An 18,485-nucleotide genomic window follows, 5' to 3' on the forward strand; every position below is an offset into this window, starting at 1 on the left:
ATCCTGTCGCATATTTCTCCATACTATTTAAAATTTTCGTTTGGACGAGAGCTGAGATTCCATAGATTGAAAAAGTCTCTGTATCTCATGGTAATAATCGCAAAACTTTTCCCCTCGTGCTTGTAACCTAGCAGATGCTTGCACCTCTAGTTGGTAATCAATATCAGGAGGTAAATACTCCCTTTTCAAACGCTTTTCTAGACCATTCCAACTATGGAAATCACCATTCTCTATCCCATCAATTAACCTATCTTTTGCTCTCCCCGAAAAAAGATGAATAGCTGATCGAAAGAGTTCCTTCTGGTTCACATCTTCCGCTATACACCGCATCTTGACTTCCTTAAGGAATTCTATAAGTCCACGACCATTGTCGCGACCGTCATATCGAAACTTCCAATCGCAAACTGATACTCGCTTAAATTTCTGAGATTTTCGCTTATTGTGGGATCTACTATGTTTGTTCTTATGTTTTTTCCGCAGATAATAATCGTCTGAACTACTAGATTCTGTGGTAGTGGTGGAGTTATCTGCAGTGTTATCCGACCCCTTAAAGCCGAATTTGCTGTCACCACTACTTCCACTACTACTGGAACTAGCTCTGCTTAATTCTCTTCGTTTCTTTAATTTTTTAAGTATTTTCCGTTTCGTTTCATGTCTCTTGTTATCTTTGTATTCGGGTTCGCTATCACTAGACGTTTTTACAAAATTCAAATTTTCTTTAGCTTTATTTATATCTTTATTCGACGTTTTTCCTTCTTTTACAGGTTCCTTTGGTTTTTGATCCGTAGCCTTGATCAAATGTTCTAATTTTGTTTTCATGGCTTGAGTGTATTTTTCTCTTTCGAGTATCTTTTCCTCTTGCATTTTCCTTTCTTGTTTCTTTGCGAGTTCCTCCTGTTTGTTTTTTACTTCTATGATGAATTCTTTAAACAAATTTATCATTTCTTCCCAATTTTCCTCCCCTCCTCGTTCTAGGTTTTCAATTCTATCCAGAAAATCTCTACGTTGAGGTTTTGGTACATTTTCTGATTGTTGATTTTTTCCTAAAGGCTTTATTGACTTTTCTAATTCTACAATTTTCTGTCCTCCTTCACTCCCAGATTCCTTTTCTACATTTTGATCATTCATTTCTCTACCCGATTCCGATTTTTCTGAAACCCATCCTCCTGTTAATTCGCTATCCGAAGTGCTTTGTTTGTGTTTCTTATTCATGTGTTTTAATTTTGCATCTATATTTGCTTGTACTTCTTTCCTAATTTCCGGTAAATCAGAGAGTAGTGTGACATACCTAGTATATAACGATTTCAAATTCTTCTCTAAACCTGTTAACAATATTACGAATTTATCCGCATCTCGCATTTTTCGTAGTATATTCACCCGATGCATATAATGAATCAATCGCGTTTGCAATTTTTGTTTCTCTCGCGCATTTGGTTTCGATTTTTCTACTAATAAAGTAATTTCTTTTACATTTTCAACAATTGGTTCTAATTCCTCCTCTATTTGTCGTGAAGGTTCGCAATAAATTACTTGTGTCGTATTCATTGCTCTTTCTTCTTTTAATTTATCCTTTAATTTACGATATTTGATACTGTCGTGTTCGTTTACTTCAAAAGGTATTTTTCTGATAGATAGTTCAAATTCCAATTCATCACTTTTTAAATGATACACGTCCAAAGATTTGTATCGAATTTCGTATTCCATTTTCTCGATTTCCGAAGCTCTAACAGTTATAGTAAAAAATTGAAATAAGATATTTAGATAATACACGAAAAAGTTCCAATGAAGCTAATTACAGGGAATTAGTTCAACGAGCCTTAGTTTACAACATCACTTAAGACATTAAATTATGATTGGCAATCGTTCAGCTAAACACTTAGATTTGTCGTCGCCGTGTTTTTAATCCTATTTAATTATTAAATACATGCATAATTGAACTGTTTGATTATGGAATATTGAATCAAGACCCATTCACATCCGTTTGCTTTTTCCCAATACTCAAACTAAATAATAAATTAACGTTTCTTTGTTTAAACCATATGCTTCGTAGACTATTCAAAGTGGATTTAAGCATAAATTATGCTTCGCGCACTAGTAAAGCTGTTACCGATCCGAAATTTGCAATCACTTATCAGTCGTATTGTCGAAGGAATGCAAAATAACTTTAACGTTCTAGTTATCAGCTGTCCTCTTTCGTCATGCAACATGCGGTCTAGTTAGTCTCTCTGATATTCTCCTAATAAAACTTTTAAGTTGGGCGCCAATTGCTACCGACTGTTTGTCAGCCGGTTGAGCAATGCTCTTCGTTAAACCAAAAGGCCTATTAATGTCTCAGGGTCGGCACGGTTTGGAGATACATAGCAAGACTTTTCGTATTTACATGCAATTTATTCTCGGGGTATTCTGACCTGACTTAACCTAACCACGTGGTTCACTTTATCTTAAATACTAATGACATGCGAATTATAGCTTACTCTACTTTCTCACCCTATCGATGCTGGATCTGCCTTTTCTGGTCGCACACGCGTCCGTGTGGCCAAACTTCCTCCCGTAGGACGTTCACCGCTCTATTCGTATTACGAGGTTCTGCCGTACACCTACGAACCGCCGCCACGTGCTAACTGCGGGCCTTGCTCGCCGCCACGTGCATCAACGAGCCTCGGTCGCCTAGATTCCGTCGTCCAAGGAGTCCAATGTAGTGAAGCGCATCCCGCGCGGTAATAAATCTGTCTCGGGCCACCTAGCCGACTGATCGTTCCGTTGCCTCGGCCTCAAGCGCATCGGCGAACGCGTCGTAGAAGAAGATGGCGATCGTCTCGGTCGTTGTTTCAGCCGGTGCTTAATAATCGAGAATGTTGGGTCCTGTATTTACCGTATAAAACGGTCAGTTAGTTTTGATGTCACTACACCTTTATTTCTGGAGTGGGACCAATGGAGCTGATAAGTCTTACCTGACTCAATATCCATGTGGTGTAAAGGATATGGCAAGTAATATGCCCACTCTGCTCTCTAGCAACACGGCTGCACTAGTCAAACGATCGTATTGGAATGGCGGAACATTGGATGTAGATTGCGGATGCTGTCCTCGATCGCTTGCCGTTTAACGTATTGTCTTGATCGACAACGGCCTCTATTAACCTTATCAGGCATATCAGTTAATCGATTATTATGGCACATTCTGCCCTGTGGTAGTTTTGTAACGGGAGCAGGTGATTGCGGCGTTGTTTTAGACAGCTTCTAATTCAAACGGTTACAGCAGGAAATGCAGAATGCCGTCGAAATGCTGAAAGCAATCTCAAGATGAACAGCTCCAATTAGCAGACATGTAAAGAGTGCTATCGTTCTCTTCACCTGAGATCTTGCCAGTTTCACTAAGAATGGACCAAAATAATCCAGGCCTACGTGAGTAAACGGACGAATAACGGCCAGGCGGGCAGGACGTAGCGTGGCTATTGATGGATTGGTAGGACGAGCTTTACGGATTTTGCACATTTGACACTTGTAAGACACTTGTATTCACGAGGCGACGTAAGTTCAGGATCACGTAACGCTGCTGAAGATCGTTGACAACGATTTCATCGTTCGCATGGTGATAACTCCGGTGATAGTCTTCGGCTAGAAGGCTCACTGCGCTGTGTTTCGAGGGCAAAATTACGGAGTACCGAGTATCGTACGCAGCATGCAGCGCAGCTACTATACGACTTTGTAGTCAACAGGTGAAAGCAGTTCTTTGATGGACATCTGGTGGTATGGCGATATAACAGAAGGAAGGGGAACGGAAGTTAACCTGAGAGAGATTCGGCGAGAAATTGGACATCTGCTGACTAATAGATCCGCCGGAAAGGACCGAATCCCGGCAGAACTCTACAAAAACGGTAAGGAACCTTTAGCAACGGGGACTCATTGGATAATTCCTGGGAGGAGGAGCTTACGAAACAGTTAAGCACCAGAAATCATGGTGGATAATGTGCGAGAACAGTTTTTCGGAGCAACTGGCGCGGATTGACTCCCTTCGAATTGCGCAAAGGGTTGCTACAGGGCGATGGACTGTAAAGTCAGTTATTTAGCATCACTATTGAAGGTGTGATCCGACTAGCGGGCTTCGAAACATAAGGAATGATCTTCAGCAGCTATTTCTTAGCCTTTGTAAATTTCCGTGGCTTTATTACTACAAATCTTGAGACGGCGGAGAAAATCCACGTTATATGTAAAGTTTTTCTTGAAACTACAGTTGATGAACTTTCTGCGAGGCACGTCTGTCAAAATCTGACATTTTGCAAAGATTTTGAAATTTTTTAACTTTGTTTGTCTGACTAGATATCAAATAGTCTGGCAGATCCGGAGAGAACTGGAAGATTGACAATGATGGCTACAACGAACTGTGCTTGGTGATTGGTCCGTGCTGTCAGGTACGATGGTTCGATTTAGGTGTTCTTGCAGTTTTTCCAACTATCGGTACAGGAACTAGAGACCTAGTGAAGAATATAAAATATAACTGAAAATAAGAGTCTGCTAGGCACGCTAGTGCTCATTTGTTCCTAATGCAAATGAATTTATATTTGACAAACCTGACGAACATTTCAACATCATAAATTTTATAAGTACGTCTATTACTCAACTTCACAGAAGTACGTGCGATTTATCTCGTACCAAATAACGAAATATCAACCTAACTTATCCAGGAGAAACTTTTCTGTCACATCCCTAATTCAAATGTCACGAGGAATTACTGGATGAAATTTGTACAAAAACTTTTCTCCCAACGGCACCCTGTCTGCTCTGCTTGGTTCGTTTCGAACGCTACGCTACGGTTGCTCATTAAAAAAACTTTTCCATGTGAATATCCGTTTACGTTAGTGTACTCTGCACGTATCCCGCCCGGTAGAAAAAGCATAGAAATCGTAAAAGCGTATGGTAGGTATATTCTATAAAACTGCTAATTCACTGATATCATCCGAAAAATTTACCCGCGAGTGAATGGTTGCTTTGAATTAACGCTGGTCTAGATGTTTTTTTTTATCTTTAGAGGTCGAAGCGATTTATGTGAAAAGTTTAATCGAATATAGTCTGATTGTGACAGTTCAGCAACTGACTAAATTACAGAATGCATCGATGTTTTCGGTACTTATTGGCATGCACATTTTGAGATGATTTGTGCAATCAATGGTATGAAACAATGCAACAACAACCGGATAAAAATAAATTTGCATTTATGAAACGTTCCGTGGAAATTAATAAATTATAATACCTACAAAGTAATGTTTTACTTTTGTAATTTGTTGAATTAATCACATCCTGCGCAATAAATGCGTTGAATTTTCGCCGTTGTCAGCAACAAATTGTCACAAACGGTGGCTGTTGTAAATATTTTATTCTCTGAATAAGTGCTGTCATCGACGTTTCATCCCTCGATTTTTACCTCTCGATCGATGTTAATTGCAGCTTTAAAAATCAATTCAGCTTCTGCAATCGCCATGACCGTCCGGACCATATAACTGCGGCTGTAACGGGACAACCGGAACTTATGCAGTGCAGATTCGCTCGTCGACTGCTATAGTTAAACATAATGAATTATCAATGCCATTCGCTCTGACCGCGTACCATTTGGTCGCCCTGGCACTGGAGAGCTGAATCAATAATTGGATGGGAATTATTTATGTGTAAATATATAGTCAGGTTAACTGGAGAGCATGAAATTTTAAACCACGCCGTTACTCTGGATCAGATTTCTGTTTTCCGATTTATTTTGTAACTTCATTCAAAATGTAGTTTGGAATGGCTTTCTTTACTTGCGTAACAAATAAAAGTTCTTTTGTACACTTGCTGTATGTATGCGAATCTGTATATAGAACAGAAGGTTTCATTTTCTTTATTAGATTAATAAGCATTCAAAACTTCTTATACACAGGATGGTTGTTTTGCTGCTTTTGGTTTTAGCTAATTATAGCAAAAGAACATTTGCTGCTCAATTTATCTTGCCTCTTAAATGTTAGTAATTAGTTTAAATTCATAATATTTTCCTCCCTTGTTTGAGGATCGCGGACTTATGTTTTTCAAATTCTGTTCCGAATTGAATTTATGTACAGGGTTGAGCCGTTTGTGGCTCGTTTACAATCATCTTCACTTAAATCGAACGATTTATAGAATTGTATGAGTTCACAATTTCACTCCAATAAAGATTGTTCAGTTAATTTGCCATTTCTCTCTCTCTCGCTCTTTGAAACACACTTTGGATAGAAAGATCACTTGAGCTGCGTCCTAAAAAGCAGTCATCATCGATTACTTGATATTTTGTATGTATACTTTAAATTCCGTGCATAGTACAAAAGCTATAATAGGCTTGAATCTTGTTCACAAATCTATCGAATACATCTTCCAGTGTTATCTTTTCTAAGCACATTGGTAAGCGATCTGTTCGCTTTCATATTCCATGTCTGTAGGTAACCTGACTCAGTCAGAATCTTAGATATTTATTATATACGATTTGAAAAAAATGATTGTTTTCTCTTTGATTAATTTCTTGGTTTACCACCGACAATTCATAGTGTAATAAATAAATTTAAAAATCACTCTTTTATGTACAATTGTTTCACAAATATTAAGGACTCGACACTAATCTTAATTAGCTGTGTTTTCTATTCTGTTCATTTTCCTGTTACACTTCAAATTTCAATCACATCCCAAAGCGGCCCTTCGAACGTTCAAACGACTGTGCCAGAATCGGAAAAACGTCCCTGGCATGCAAATGCCTGGCTAACCGGTAATAAATAATAATCATTAAATGCTTCCCCGCACGTGGGGCTTTGGCTCAGGTCACGCATAACTTTGCGCTAGGTTTTGCTGCGATTGCTGTAGCTGCAGTTGGCAAGGATCCAGATGAGCTAGGCCCCCGTCCAGGTTCATATTGCAGCTTCCCCGTTCGACCCAGTGCCTCAGCCGGCCCCGTAGCTCCTCCAGACTTTTCGATTTGGCCTTGTTGATGCGTTTATACTTTACATCCTTCGGTTTGGTCACCGAACGGTGGTTCGACATGACCCTGTTGTAGTTGGTCACCGCTCCGGCCTTGCAGCCTTGAATGCTTCCCGGGGGAGTTTCGCATCCTCCCGAATCACCGTCGCAGCTAGTCTTGGTAATAATCACGGTGGTCATTGTTGTACTGGTGAACTTGGTTGTGGTTGTACTTTGATTTTCCTTGGAGTCGTCCGACTGATCGGACGAAATACATTTTTCAGTTCGATTTTTAAACTTGTCCCGTTTTTCCGTTACAGCATCTGCTTTGTTGCCTCCGGGACCGACCCCTCCCCCGCCACCACCAGCACCCTGTGGTTCAGGATCCTCTTCCACACTGTAAACCGTTTCCAGCACTTCCGGACGCCTCAAAAAACAGTTCGATCGCCTCGTATTATTATATTTCAAATTCGTCGTTTCAATCGCATCGGAGATTGACCTCACTATGGTCACATCGTTGTTCAACTTATTCCCGCCGCAACGAGACTTTAGGCTACCCCCACCGCCGCCAAAGTAGATGGAACTGTTGCAGTCGGAATCGGCATCCTCCAGCACTACGGCCGAGTCGGAATCGTTGAGCGAATCAAAATCGTTACTGTTATTGTTACTGTTGTTAGTGGTGCTTAGGCTGATGGCCGGATCCAGAACGACATCGATGATGCCGTGGTCGATCAGGCGACTAGATAGCGTCTCGATGATCTTCTGCTGCCGAAAGATGGTCAGCTCCCGTTGGTAGAGAATGTTGGACACTTGCTTCTGCTTGCGCATTATCCGGGACTCCAGCAGCAGCAGCTGGCTGGTCAAATAGTTGAGCTGTTCTGCTTTCTCCTTCTGCAGCCGGTGATTTTGCTCTTGCTGAAAGGTAAATAAAAGAAAGAATCATATTTAGTTGTACATTCATATGCTTATTTATTTTAAAAAAACTAGAAATGATGTTAATACGACAATAGCAGCGAAAAAATAATACGATGCCTTTGTCAAAAGAAGAATCAAGAAAAGACGGCTTGCAAATACCTAATGATGCATTGCTTTTTACAGAAGAAAAATTTGCTCCTAATGTCTACTAACAAAACAAAAGCGTTTCCTTTATCGAAAAAATATACATGAAGTTCACGAAACACAACTTTAAAGAAGCTGCGTCTTTTTGCGTCGTGTTTATTATACATTTGTTATAAAATTTATTTCGAAATAAGCGGAAAATTTCTAGAATTTGAAAATAGTTTCAGCGGTCAGGTCTTTTAAAGCGATACCGCCGAACTTTTCCCAAAAAAGTTTCCAAATTTCGATTTTATAGGCCTTTTTCTATGCCTTCCAATCGGCTTTAGAATGTTACAAGGCTTCCACTCGTTGGGAACTACAATGACGCCATTGTCATTGTACCATTGTTCGGTCGAATTTGAATAGTGGAAAAAAGTACAGTCAATCACATACTGCTTCAGAAAAAGCAAAAACCTCTCTTTTGGAAAACCACTCAGTTAGCTTCCAGGTACAATGCTGGTATAACAAACCAGTCGAGGTAAGCTCGAATCTCTCCTGAACGGAGTCAGTAGGATTGTTGCACTAGCATGGTAATTGTCGTCTACTTTAATAACCGGGTACGAAGTCTGTCGATAAAGAAGGGTCAAAATTTTTCGGAATTTTTGTTTTTGAAAGATGATAACTTTTGAATGCATGGTCAGAATGTTATGATATTAGTATCAAAATGTCAAGAAATCTTGACACAGAACATATTTTCGATATTGTCAATTAAAAACAAATTTCGTATGCAGCTCTGGAGCTCCAAAAGCGAAGGCCGTCTACAGACGGCCTTACCCGTTAGAGGGTTAAAGCCGTATATAACCCAAGGCTTTGCTTTTTGCTCGCTCTTCGGAAACTTTGACCTCTTTTTTAATTCGTAGTTTTCTAGGATCCTCTGTCGATTGACTGAGGTATAGAATTCTTGCCCAGTAATTTGTCCGAAATCGGCCTTGTATTACTTTTGAACATTCATTACGACATGCAAATACAATCGTATTTTGTTGGTAAACACCCGCAAAGCTTTCTTGAGGATCTCTTTGCCTACAGAACTTGTTTCGCGTTATTTTATAAAGAGCCACCATTTTCGAAGAAAACAGTTACCTTTCCTTCTTCTCCCCTTCGGGTTTGAAGGTCAAACATTTTACAAATCGTTTCAGAATAAATACCGAAGATTTCGAAAAATTCAACAGTTTTAGCCAACTCACCACCACCAACTCTGTGACGAAGCCAAATGAACAAATGAATTTACAAATACTTACAATAAATAACATAACATCTGGTGAGTGTGGTGGGTGTTTCGAAAAATTCGATTTGCAAAAAGCAAAGTCTTGGCGCTACATTCGACGGAATTTGTCCCTTTTGTTTGTTTTGTCCGAAAGTTTTGTTTGTTAGTATACTTGACAATTGTCCAGTTTTTGTCATGTCATGCCTTCTTGATTACGTCATCCTGTCGATCCAGTGAAGCAATTCATATAAAGGAGACATTTCGGTAGTTCTAGCCCTAGCCCTAGCCCTAGCCCTAGCCCTAGCCCTAGCCCTAGCCCTAGCCCTAGCCCTAGCCCTAGCCCTAGCCCTAGCCCTAGCCCTAGCCCTAGCCCTAGCCCTAGCCCTAGCCCTAGCCCTAGCCCTAGCCCTAGCCCTAGCCCTAGCCCTAGCCCTAGCCCTAGCCCTAGCCCTAGCCCTAGCCCTAGCCCTAGCCCTAGCCCTAGCCCTAGCCCTAGCCCTAGCCCTAGCCCTAGCCCTAGCCCTAGCCCTAGCCCTAGCCCTAGCCCTAGCCCTAGCCCTAGCCCTAGCCCTAGCCCTAGCCCTAGCCCTAGCCCTAGCCCTAGCCCTAGCCCTAGCCCTAGCCCTAGCCCTAGCCCTAGCCCTAGCCCTAGCCCTAGCCCTAGCCCTAGCCCTAGCCCTAGCCCTAGCCCTAGCCCTAGCCCTAGCCCTAGCCCTAGCCCTAGCCCTAGCCCTAGCCCTAGCCCTAGCCCTAGCCCTAGCCCTAGCCCTAGCCCTAGCCCTAGCCCTAGCCCTAGCCCTAGCCCTAGCCCTAGCCCTAGCCCTAGCCCTAGCCCTAGCCCTAGCCCTAGCCCTAGCCCTAGCCCTAGCCCTAGCCCTAGCCCTAGCCCTAGCCCTAGCCCTAGCCCTAGCCCTAGCCCTAGCCCTAGCCCTAGCCCTAGCCCTAGCCCTAGCCCTAGCCCTAGCCCTAGCCCTAGCCCTAGCCCTAGCCCTAGCCCTAGCCCTAGCCCTAGCCCTAGCCCTAGCCCTAGCCCTAGCCCTAGCCCTAGCCCTAGCCCTAGCCCTAGCCCTAGCCCTAGCCCTAGCCCTAGCCCTAGCCCTAGCCCTAGCCCTAGCCCTAGCCCTAGCCCTAGCCCTAGCCCTAGCCCTAGCCCTAGCCCTAGCCCTAGCCCTAGCCCTAGCCCTAGCCCTAGCCCTAGCCCTAGCCCTAGCCCTAGCCCTAGCCCTAGCCCTAGCCCTAGCCCTAGCCCTAGCCCTAGCCCTAGCCCTAGCCCTAGCCCTAGCCCTAGCCCTAGCCCTAGCCCTAGCCCTAGCCCTAGCCCTAGCCCTAGCCCAGGTGTCCAAGTCCACATCCATGTCCAAGTTCAGGGTATGAAATGGGAAAGGTAAATGAGGCAGTGTCCAACGTAGTTCCAGCCATTCCAAGCCCCAACCTAGCGCCTCCACGTGTCCTTACCCGGTAATGCTCTCCCAAGTAGCACACGTTGTCACAATTGAGTCGCAGCGGCTGATATGCGACAAATTTAAATGTAAAACTTCGGTTACAGTAACCTAAAATATAACAGTTGTGTAACCGAAATAGCGCAACTTATGTAACTAAATCTGGTTGCATTAACAGTTACTCAATAACCAATATGTAACATGTATAGTTACAAAATGGTTACTATTGAAGTTACACATAAACTGTAAATTGACTTTCAATTGGTGGCAAATTAGTTATCTTGTAACTTTTATTGCATAGCGAAAATGTAGCAGGTTTATTATTTCAATCTATGGCTGTCAACGTCAAGCAGTAAATTTAACTGTTGAATATAGAAGAGTGTATAAATTATTATTTCAACACAAATTTTAATGCAGTTTCAAATTTATGGTGAAATGCATGATTCTAGCTTTGAAAAATTCACGCGCTCTTATTTAATATAGCTTTTCGTTACTTACTTCTTTGAAAAATTGATGTTTTGTAAATCAAATATAAAAATTTAAATTTTAATTTTTTGATTTTTTAAATTTATTCTTAGCAATAATGAATTAGTGGAGCATTCACCTAGAAACCATTAAAAATCAAGTTGTTTTCGCTATCACTTCTATCACAGTAAAATTCATAGCCATTTTGCCTTTGGTTCTAACTACTACACCATCGTCCTTGAAGTTTTGTATCGTTTTCGGCATATTGCATGAAATGATTTTAAGCAGCCATTGTTCATTGTTCACATTGTTGATATCGGGAAAAGGTATTTTTTAGTGATTGTTGTGAAAAGAAAGTGTTAATTTAATATCAAAGAATAGTTTCAGTTTGAATAAAACAGTTACCACCAGTGTTAATCATAGAAGGTTACATTTCAGTTACATTCTAGTTGTACGTAACCTTAGCCTTCGACCTGGTTACGGTATCGGTTATACGGTAACCAATATTAAATCTGTTGTAGTCACTTATTTCTTATGTCGTCATTTCTAAGTTACACTGTAACCTATTTTCATTGCCGGTTTCGTTTCGATGTAACTTGATCGTTTTGACGTTTGAGAATAATCATCATTTGTTTACTTAATACCAATGTCTGGGCGGAGAAGATTCCAAGTACCATCAATTAAGTAAATAAACGCATTTACAAGAGCATTTCACAACCCGTGTACCAATTGTTTATCTTTACCATTAGCAATATTCTTCAGGTCTAGTTTTTCCTTAATCCGTTGTGTTTACAAGGAACAGTGAACAAATTGTTGCGAAAATGTTACTAGCCGACTTTTTTTGACTTCGTAACTGCTCGTAACGGAAAATTAACTGTTTTGCGACCAGCAAGTTGATGACAGTTTGGAAAAAGGTTTCATTTGTGTCACTTGGTAACTATTTGGTAACTCGTAACTGAAAGGTGACTGTTTTGCGACGACCAAGTTGTTGACAGTTCGAAAAAAAGGTTTCAATTTGGTCATTTGGTAACTACCTGGTAACTTTTTGAGATTTTTGTCACTAGAAAACTAAAAAGTAACTATTTTTAATTTTATGTAACCTAACTCGTTACAAGTATCCTAAATGTAACTGATGTGCAACCTTTTTGTATTTTTTTATTTTTATGATTAGTTACAAGTGCTACTTGGGCTATTGAGTAGCCATGCTAGGAGGTGCGATGCTGGGAGGTTCCCAGCTGCCTGATCTCAAAAATTGCGGGGTTGGGTAATGGCTGAGCCACACGATCTTGTTAGTAGGTATGCTTAGTATAAGTTCTTTAAATTATTTGTTTTGTTTTAGCTCACGAAGCCCCTCCTACTGTACAGTGAAAACTCTGGCCGAAAAATGCTCATGGACACCAGAACAAAAAATTGAATTAATAATGGAAGCACTTATAGAAACTAGAATGATGCAACTCTATTCCATTCGAAGGACTGCTGATGAGATTGTTCTATATTTGCCCATATATCTTCATATATTGTATATTCATATAACACATATTTTATTACATTGCCATATATCATCATTATAGTAAAGGGGAGGGAGCATCAGGGTATCGAATGAATCGAAAACTAAATGAGGGATGTGGTAACCAGCCCAAGTCATATAAGGTCGGAGAGGCTTTTGACGCACCTTTCTAGCACACAAATCATCACGCAAGATAAGTTTCCACGGCGAAGTTATGTATCCGGCGAAGTTATGAAACCGTAGGTCTATGCTAGGAAGTCTATGAAGGTCCATGTCTATGAAGGAGTGTCTTATATTTCCGTGGAATCATGTAAGCGTCATTGCTTATAGTTCCACCCAACCCTTTTTGGTTCTTCACGAACAGCATTGACATGAAAGTTGCTGGGTAGATAAATTCGATTCTGCAGTAATTCTACTTGCATACAATGGGACACCCTTGAGGGTGGCTACCCCCATACATACACATACAAGTCCACATCCAAGTTCATGTCTAAGTCCAAGTCCATGTCCAAGTCCATGTCCAAGTCCATGTCCAAGTCCAAGTCCAAGTCCAAGTCCAAGTCCAAGTCCAAGTCCAAGTCCAAGTCCAAGTCCAAGTCCAAGTCCAAGTCCAAGTCCAAGTCCAAGTCCAAGTCCAAGTCCAAGTCCAAGTCCAAGTCCAAGTCCAAGTCCAAGTCCAAGTCCAAGTCCAAGTCCAAATCCAAGTCCAAGTCCTAGTCTAAACTCAAGCTCAAAGCTACGGCGGAAGCTGTCAACCCACGTGTTCTACGATTCTTCAGAAACTTGTTTGACAAATTAGCTAATTCTGACCCTAGATTAAGTTATTAAATTAATAAATAATTTAAGGGGGCATAGTGCCTTTTCAATTTTTAAAACCCGATTTTCGTTATTGATTATTTCGAAAGATTAACATTTTGACCATTTGTGTTTGAAGCCGTTTGGATAAATTCCAAAAATTGACAAAGTTACAGCTATTTGTAGCACGCATGTCTGGAGCGATTACACAGCGAATAAAAACTTCAACGCCGTTTTTCTCAAAACCAGGTTTTGAAAATCGGTACCATAAATATCTCAAGAACGACTCAAGCAATTCTCATGATTGTATTTTGGGATTTTTTAGAAATGTTTAAGTTAATTTTTTCGACTAAAAATCTTACTTTTATGTTTCAATGACCACCATTCTGTTATGCGTTCGAATTTTAAAAAATGATAGGTCAAACACGAGATACTTTAATATACTTTCATGTCGTTTTGAAATTTTTCAATTCGAATAAGCTCCCCAGCGCCAACCCATGGTACCGCATTTCATGTCTTTTTTGAGTGACTAGCTTCAAGGAGCCGTAGGGGAAAGGGAAGGAGGTTCCCATATGAAAACAAAATTGTAAATATTAGTATGAAATGCAATGTTTAAAAATGCGAAAAACCCGATTCGATTCGCTTTTAACGTTATCAAGAAAAAAAATATTTGAAATAAGGCAAAAAACATGGTAAAAAAGGTACTATGCCCCCTTAATAATCGAGGCAGCTTATCCTAATGCACCATCAACTTTTCAGCTAATGATAAACGCAAATTAAAGTTTCTGCATTGATATTCTTAATTTTATTCTTTTCACTAAACGTAATTCTTCATGTTTTTGAATAAATTAAAGAATAAATTATAAAGAATATAAACAACAACGGTCCCAGATGACTGCCTTAAGGTCTCCACGAATTCACAGCCCGGTTATCAGAAATATTTTCATTCACTTTTACTTATGATATTTGTTAATTATTTTCGGTGAAATTCATCGAATAAATAATCAAGATAAATAAATAAATAATCAAGTTACAGTGACAAACCCCCCAAACGAATATTTTCATTCAATTCGCATCGGCTTAGAGGCCTTCCATATGTGCTGTAGAAAGCTTAGAAGATGGTATAAAAAAGGTTCATGCTAGTCCACAAAGAAGAGGGGAGGGGTTATAGAAAATATCCACGGGAACAATTTTTTTTCATGTAAAAAAAAACATGTGAAATTTAAATTACAACTGAATAATTTATTCTACACATTAGCATAAACCATTGATCAGAATCCGGTTATAATCTCAGATTACAGCTTGGTTCGACTCATGCACCTTTCAGCATTGGACAAAAGGTAGGAGTCAAAATGACTACTTGTCAAGCATAGCTACCAATACCCCCCCCCCCCTTCCTTTCCGCTCTTCCGCTCCTTCACCAAAAATTTTCATTTCTTTCCCCTACCGTCCCTTCATCAATTGTAGAACCATCGTTTCAAAAAAAAAATATTAATATATATGTATGACCGCATTTCAAGGTCAAGACTAAAAACTTGAGATTAGTCCATTGATCAGTGTTTTTAAGCGCAAATAAAGTTTCATCTTCTGAGGCGTGTGTTGACGTAAACGTATGCAGATTATTATTGAAAAGAATAAACAGCAATGCATTTTATTACTACATCACAATTCTGTCCATCCTTTGATAAATGACAAGGTAATCGAAAGTATACAAAATATATTCGATCTCGCTTTAAGATGCGTCTAATACACGCCTCACATAGTATGACTGTTTTCATATAGAGTCAAAGTAACGAACTAGTCACGCTGCGAACCAGTCATTTACCATTTAGGTTGTAATCGTACAGAATGTATATAAGTTGCCTCAAAACCAAATGCAACACGTTACAAAAAGGACATCCATGGGCAACATATTACCAAACAGACGCGCTTCCTGAAACTTTTGCGAATCACGGCGCAGAGGTCTTTTAACGTGTTTATTCAAGGACCAAACTGAAGTATTCTGGTTAGACAGGGATACTGCTGAAGAAGATGAATCGTCTTGGAAGCGACAGTTAAGCAGAAACTTGCTAGCCGATAATATTTCACAGTGGACAAGACAACCACGAACGGAAGAACTAAACTAGATAACATGCCTTGTACGGCTTCCTTTTACATTAGCTTATCATCTTAATTATCTTTCATCAATTACTGAATAGAGCAAGGTAAAAACAAAATTTGCCACTATGCCTCCAAGCCTAAGTCTAACATAAGAAATAAAATGTCCACGTCGACAAACAGACTCCCTTGGTGGATGCTGAGTCACTGTCTATGGTTGTGGAGGAATGGAAGACCGGTTGGGGGTGTTGAAAAATATCGTTTTTCAGTCCACGCGGTACCCAAAACAATTTTAAAATCAAGTCTAAGACATTTTTCCCTTCAAGAATCAGAACAGAAATTAATTTAAGAATTTGTATAAGCACAAAGAAGTACGTTGCATAACAGCAGTATTAATTTACCTAATTTATCAATAAACCACTAATGTTTCTGGTAGTTTTGTTACTTTGTGAGGAAATTATTTGAGATGTGAACGATCAAAACCTGTACACGGGAAAAGCCTTTTAAGATGTTCATCCCATACTGCACCTAACTTTCATCTTTCATCCGAAAATCATCAATCGAATCCATGCATTGTAAAGCAATCTATGATGCTCGGGTGCTATCCTACTATTTATGTATTAGTAATCAATTTTCGTCGTGGTCATTGTGATGAGTCCTGATATAAGAAAAACCTTTTACCATGACAGAGCAAAGAAATTTGTCCAGCCGCCATACTGCATTAACCATCCTTTTTCGACCAGAAAAAGATGACAAAGTAACGGTCCAAAGTGCGGAAAAATAATTCCTTAGAGTATTTATCTCTCCTTGACCAACCTTGCCCCTCCGGCCCTGAAACCGACCAATGAATGGCGAATAAAGCTTTCTATTCACGTCGTTGATTCAACAGAAGGAAAGAAAAACCAACTTCAAAGCCAAACTAAACACTGCAAAACACCCGCAAGGCCCACACCGGACGACCGCGGAAAGCACGTCTTTGTGCGTGAAACCGAAAATATTTGCCGAAACTGTTCCAGGACATCTATCTGGAATGCTATTACACGCCGTTGGACCCAAGTGTAGTGTACCGAAGGATCCACCCCAAAGCATCTTGACAAGCGATTTACCCTCCATCTCATCCTCATTGGCTCATCCTCGATTCTTGCGATGCGGTGTGATCGTACAGAGGATTAGCCTACGTACATCGGACCAATTCGACACATGTTCGGATTTTGGAAAGGATTTTTAGCGTATTGAAAAGCTTTAATTTTTGTGGTCTTGGGTTAATTTGACTTTTACTTTGAAGCTATCATGACCGGAGGGCCAACAGGTCGTTGCCTGACAGTAATGGTAGAAAGCGACCGGAAGATTAAATGAAATTAATTCCACCCTCAAGGTAATACGTGTTCTAAGAACGGATACCAGTCTATTAACATTCAGCACATGGAGCCGGACCGAAAGACGCAAACTCGCCGTAAAGCAGACCCAGCGTTCCAGATGCTCATTTGTTTTGTACAAAAGTTAGACGTCGAGCTCTATGCTTTGGTATGAGCGAAAATTAAAATTCTCGCGGTAATAAATTATTCGCTTATAATTGACCCTTCGTTTACGCGAGTGAGTCAAAGTTTTTCTTGAATGCTCTTTATTTGCACTTCATTAAAAAAATATGGATCCGCTTTTTCACTCAATTTGAATACTCTATGCTATGAAACGACAGTTGAATAGCGTGAATTTATTATTAACACATACAGAGGGTGAAGCACATCATCGTTTGGTATGATGTAGGAAAGCATTCGCATAACAAATATCAGCTGTCTGTCACAAAAAAGCGTCAAAAGTCTTGCCAACTGGAAGTTTTCCGCTGACTGACGTGTGAGCTGTAGCTGCGATGTAAAGCCTTGCCCTAGACTGTGGGTGGCGGCGCGGTCGAGCTTTCGAGCCACAATCAATTTCGAATGCTGTTCGCTCCTTTTGTCATGTGACATGACTTATGTCACTCACGGTTCGCTGCGATACAGTTGCCAATTTTATGGGCTTTTGGATGCCTCACCACATTCAGTTCAGCCCGAAAGTGTATTTCAGGTTTTTGGCTCGTTTGGTATGATTTTACTTATAAAACGGAGCTTTCAGATATACATATAGTAATAATGGTTCATTTAAATTACGATTTGTTGGTGTTAAAAACTGCCACATCTGATAGAATTTTTTTTATCGTTGTGATTTAGATTGATAGAATTATCCTATATTTTTCAATACAAATGCGCGCATTTAAGAGTAGGTACAAGTACAATGCGTTTAAGAATGTCAAACAAGAATTTCTTGCGGGTTGTTCGTTCTACTGGGTGGCGTAACTGACAAGCAATGGAACTGATTCGACAGCTGTGAAAAAAAACATTTTGATTGTCCGAAGAGAATCTCATTGCTAAGCTATTGATGCTGATCGCCTCGTTAGAAAGTGGTGAACCAATTAATAAGTTTAATCAGAATTTGTGTTAATTTTTGCTGGGTTCAATTGCTTTTATAAGTTTTTATATGTTTTATATGTTTCGGCAGTTTTTAGTGTTTTTGATTTAGTTTAGCTTAGATTTAGTTAGATTTAATGTTTCTGATTTTCGATAGTGTGTTATTTGGCATCAAATTTTTAATTGAAAAATTGAATTAGTTTGGAGTTGCTATTACTACTGTCGTAATAATATTTTGAGCTGATACTTTTCGCTAACATGTATAATTAAACAACGTGGTTTCTATCAAAACGATAGCTCATCGTATCATGATCCACATCTAACAGAAACCCATAAGCTGGGCTATATATTTCAAGTAGAAATAAACAGACAGTCATCCTGTCAGCAAAGTTTCATCCTCTATCATCACCTAGGGTAAATGTTTGAACACTTTCAACTTTTCCTATCTTAAGTGTGTGTGTTTGACATTTACCTCGTTGTCGACCCTTCCA

At 40.0% G+C, this 18,485-nt stretch overlaps 2 protein-coding genes across 2 annotated transcripts in view; one reads left to right on the top strand and one right to left on the bottom strand.

Moving 5' to 3' along the window:
• Positions 1 to 18,485, top strand: part of LOC128741810 (deoxynucleotidyltransferase terminal-interacting protein 2) — a 483,164-nt gene that overhangs the window by 127,211 nt on the left and 337,468 nt on the right. The gene's annotated exons all lie outside the window — the stretch shown is intronic.
• LOC128741808 (uncharacterized) overlaps positions 5,836 to 18,485 on the bottom strand; it is a 205,161-nt gene continuing 192,511 nt past the window's right edge. Inside the window, exon 6 of the mRNA XM_053837867.1 lies at positions 5,836 to 7,863. Coding sequence (XP_053693842.1) covers positions 6,814 to 7,863 — 1,050 coding nt within the window. The 3' untranslated portion in view covers positions 5,836 to 6,813. The remainder of the gene's footprint in view (positions 7,864 to 18,485) is intronic.

Source organism: Sabethes cyaneus, chromosome 3 (assembly GCF_943734655.1).
Source record: "Sabethes cyaneus chromosome 3, idSabCyanKW18_F2, whole genome shotgun sequence".
Lineage (NCBI taxonomy): Eukaryota > Metazoa > Arthropoda > Insecta > Diptera > Culicidae > Sabethes > Sabethes cyaneus.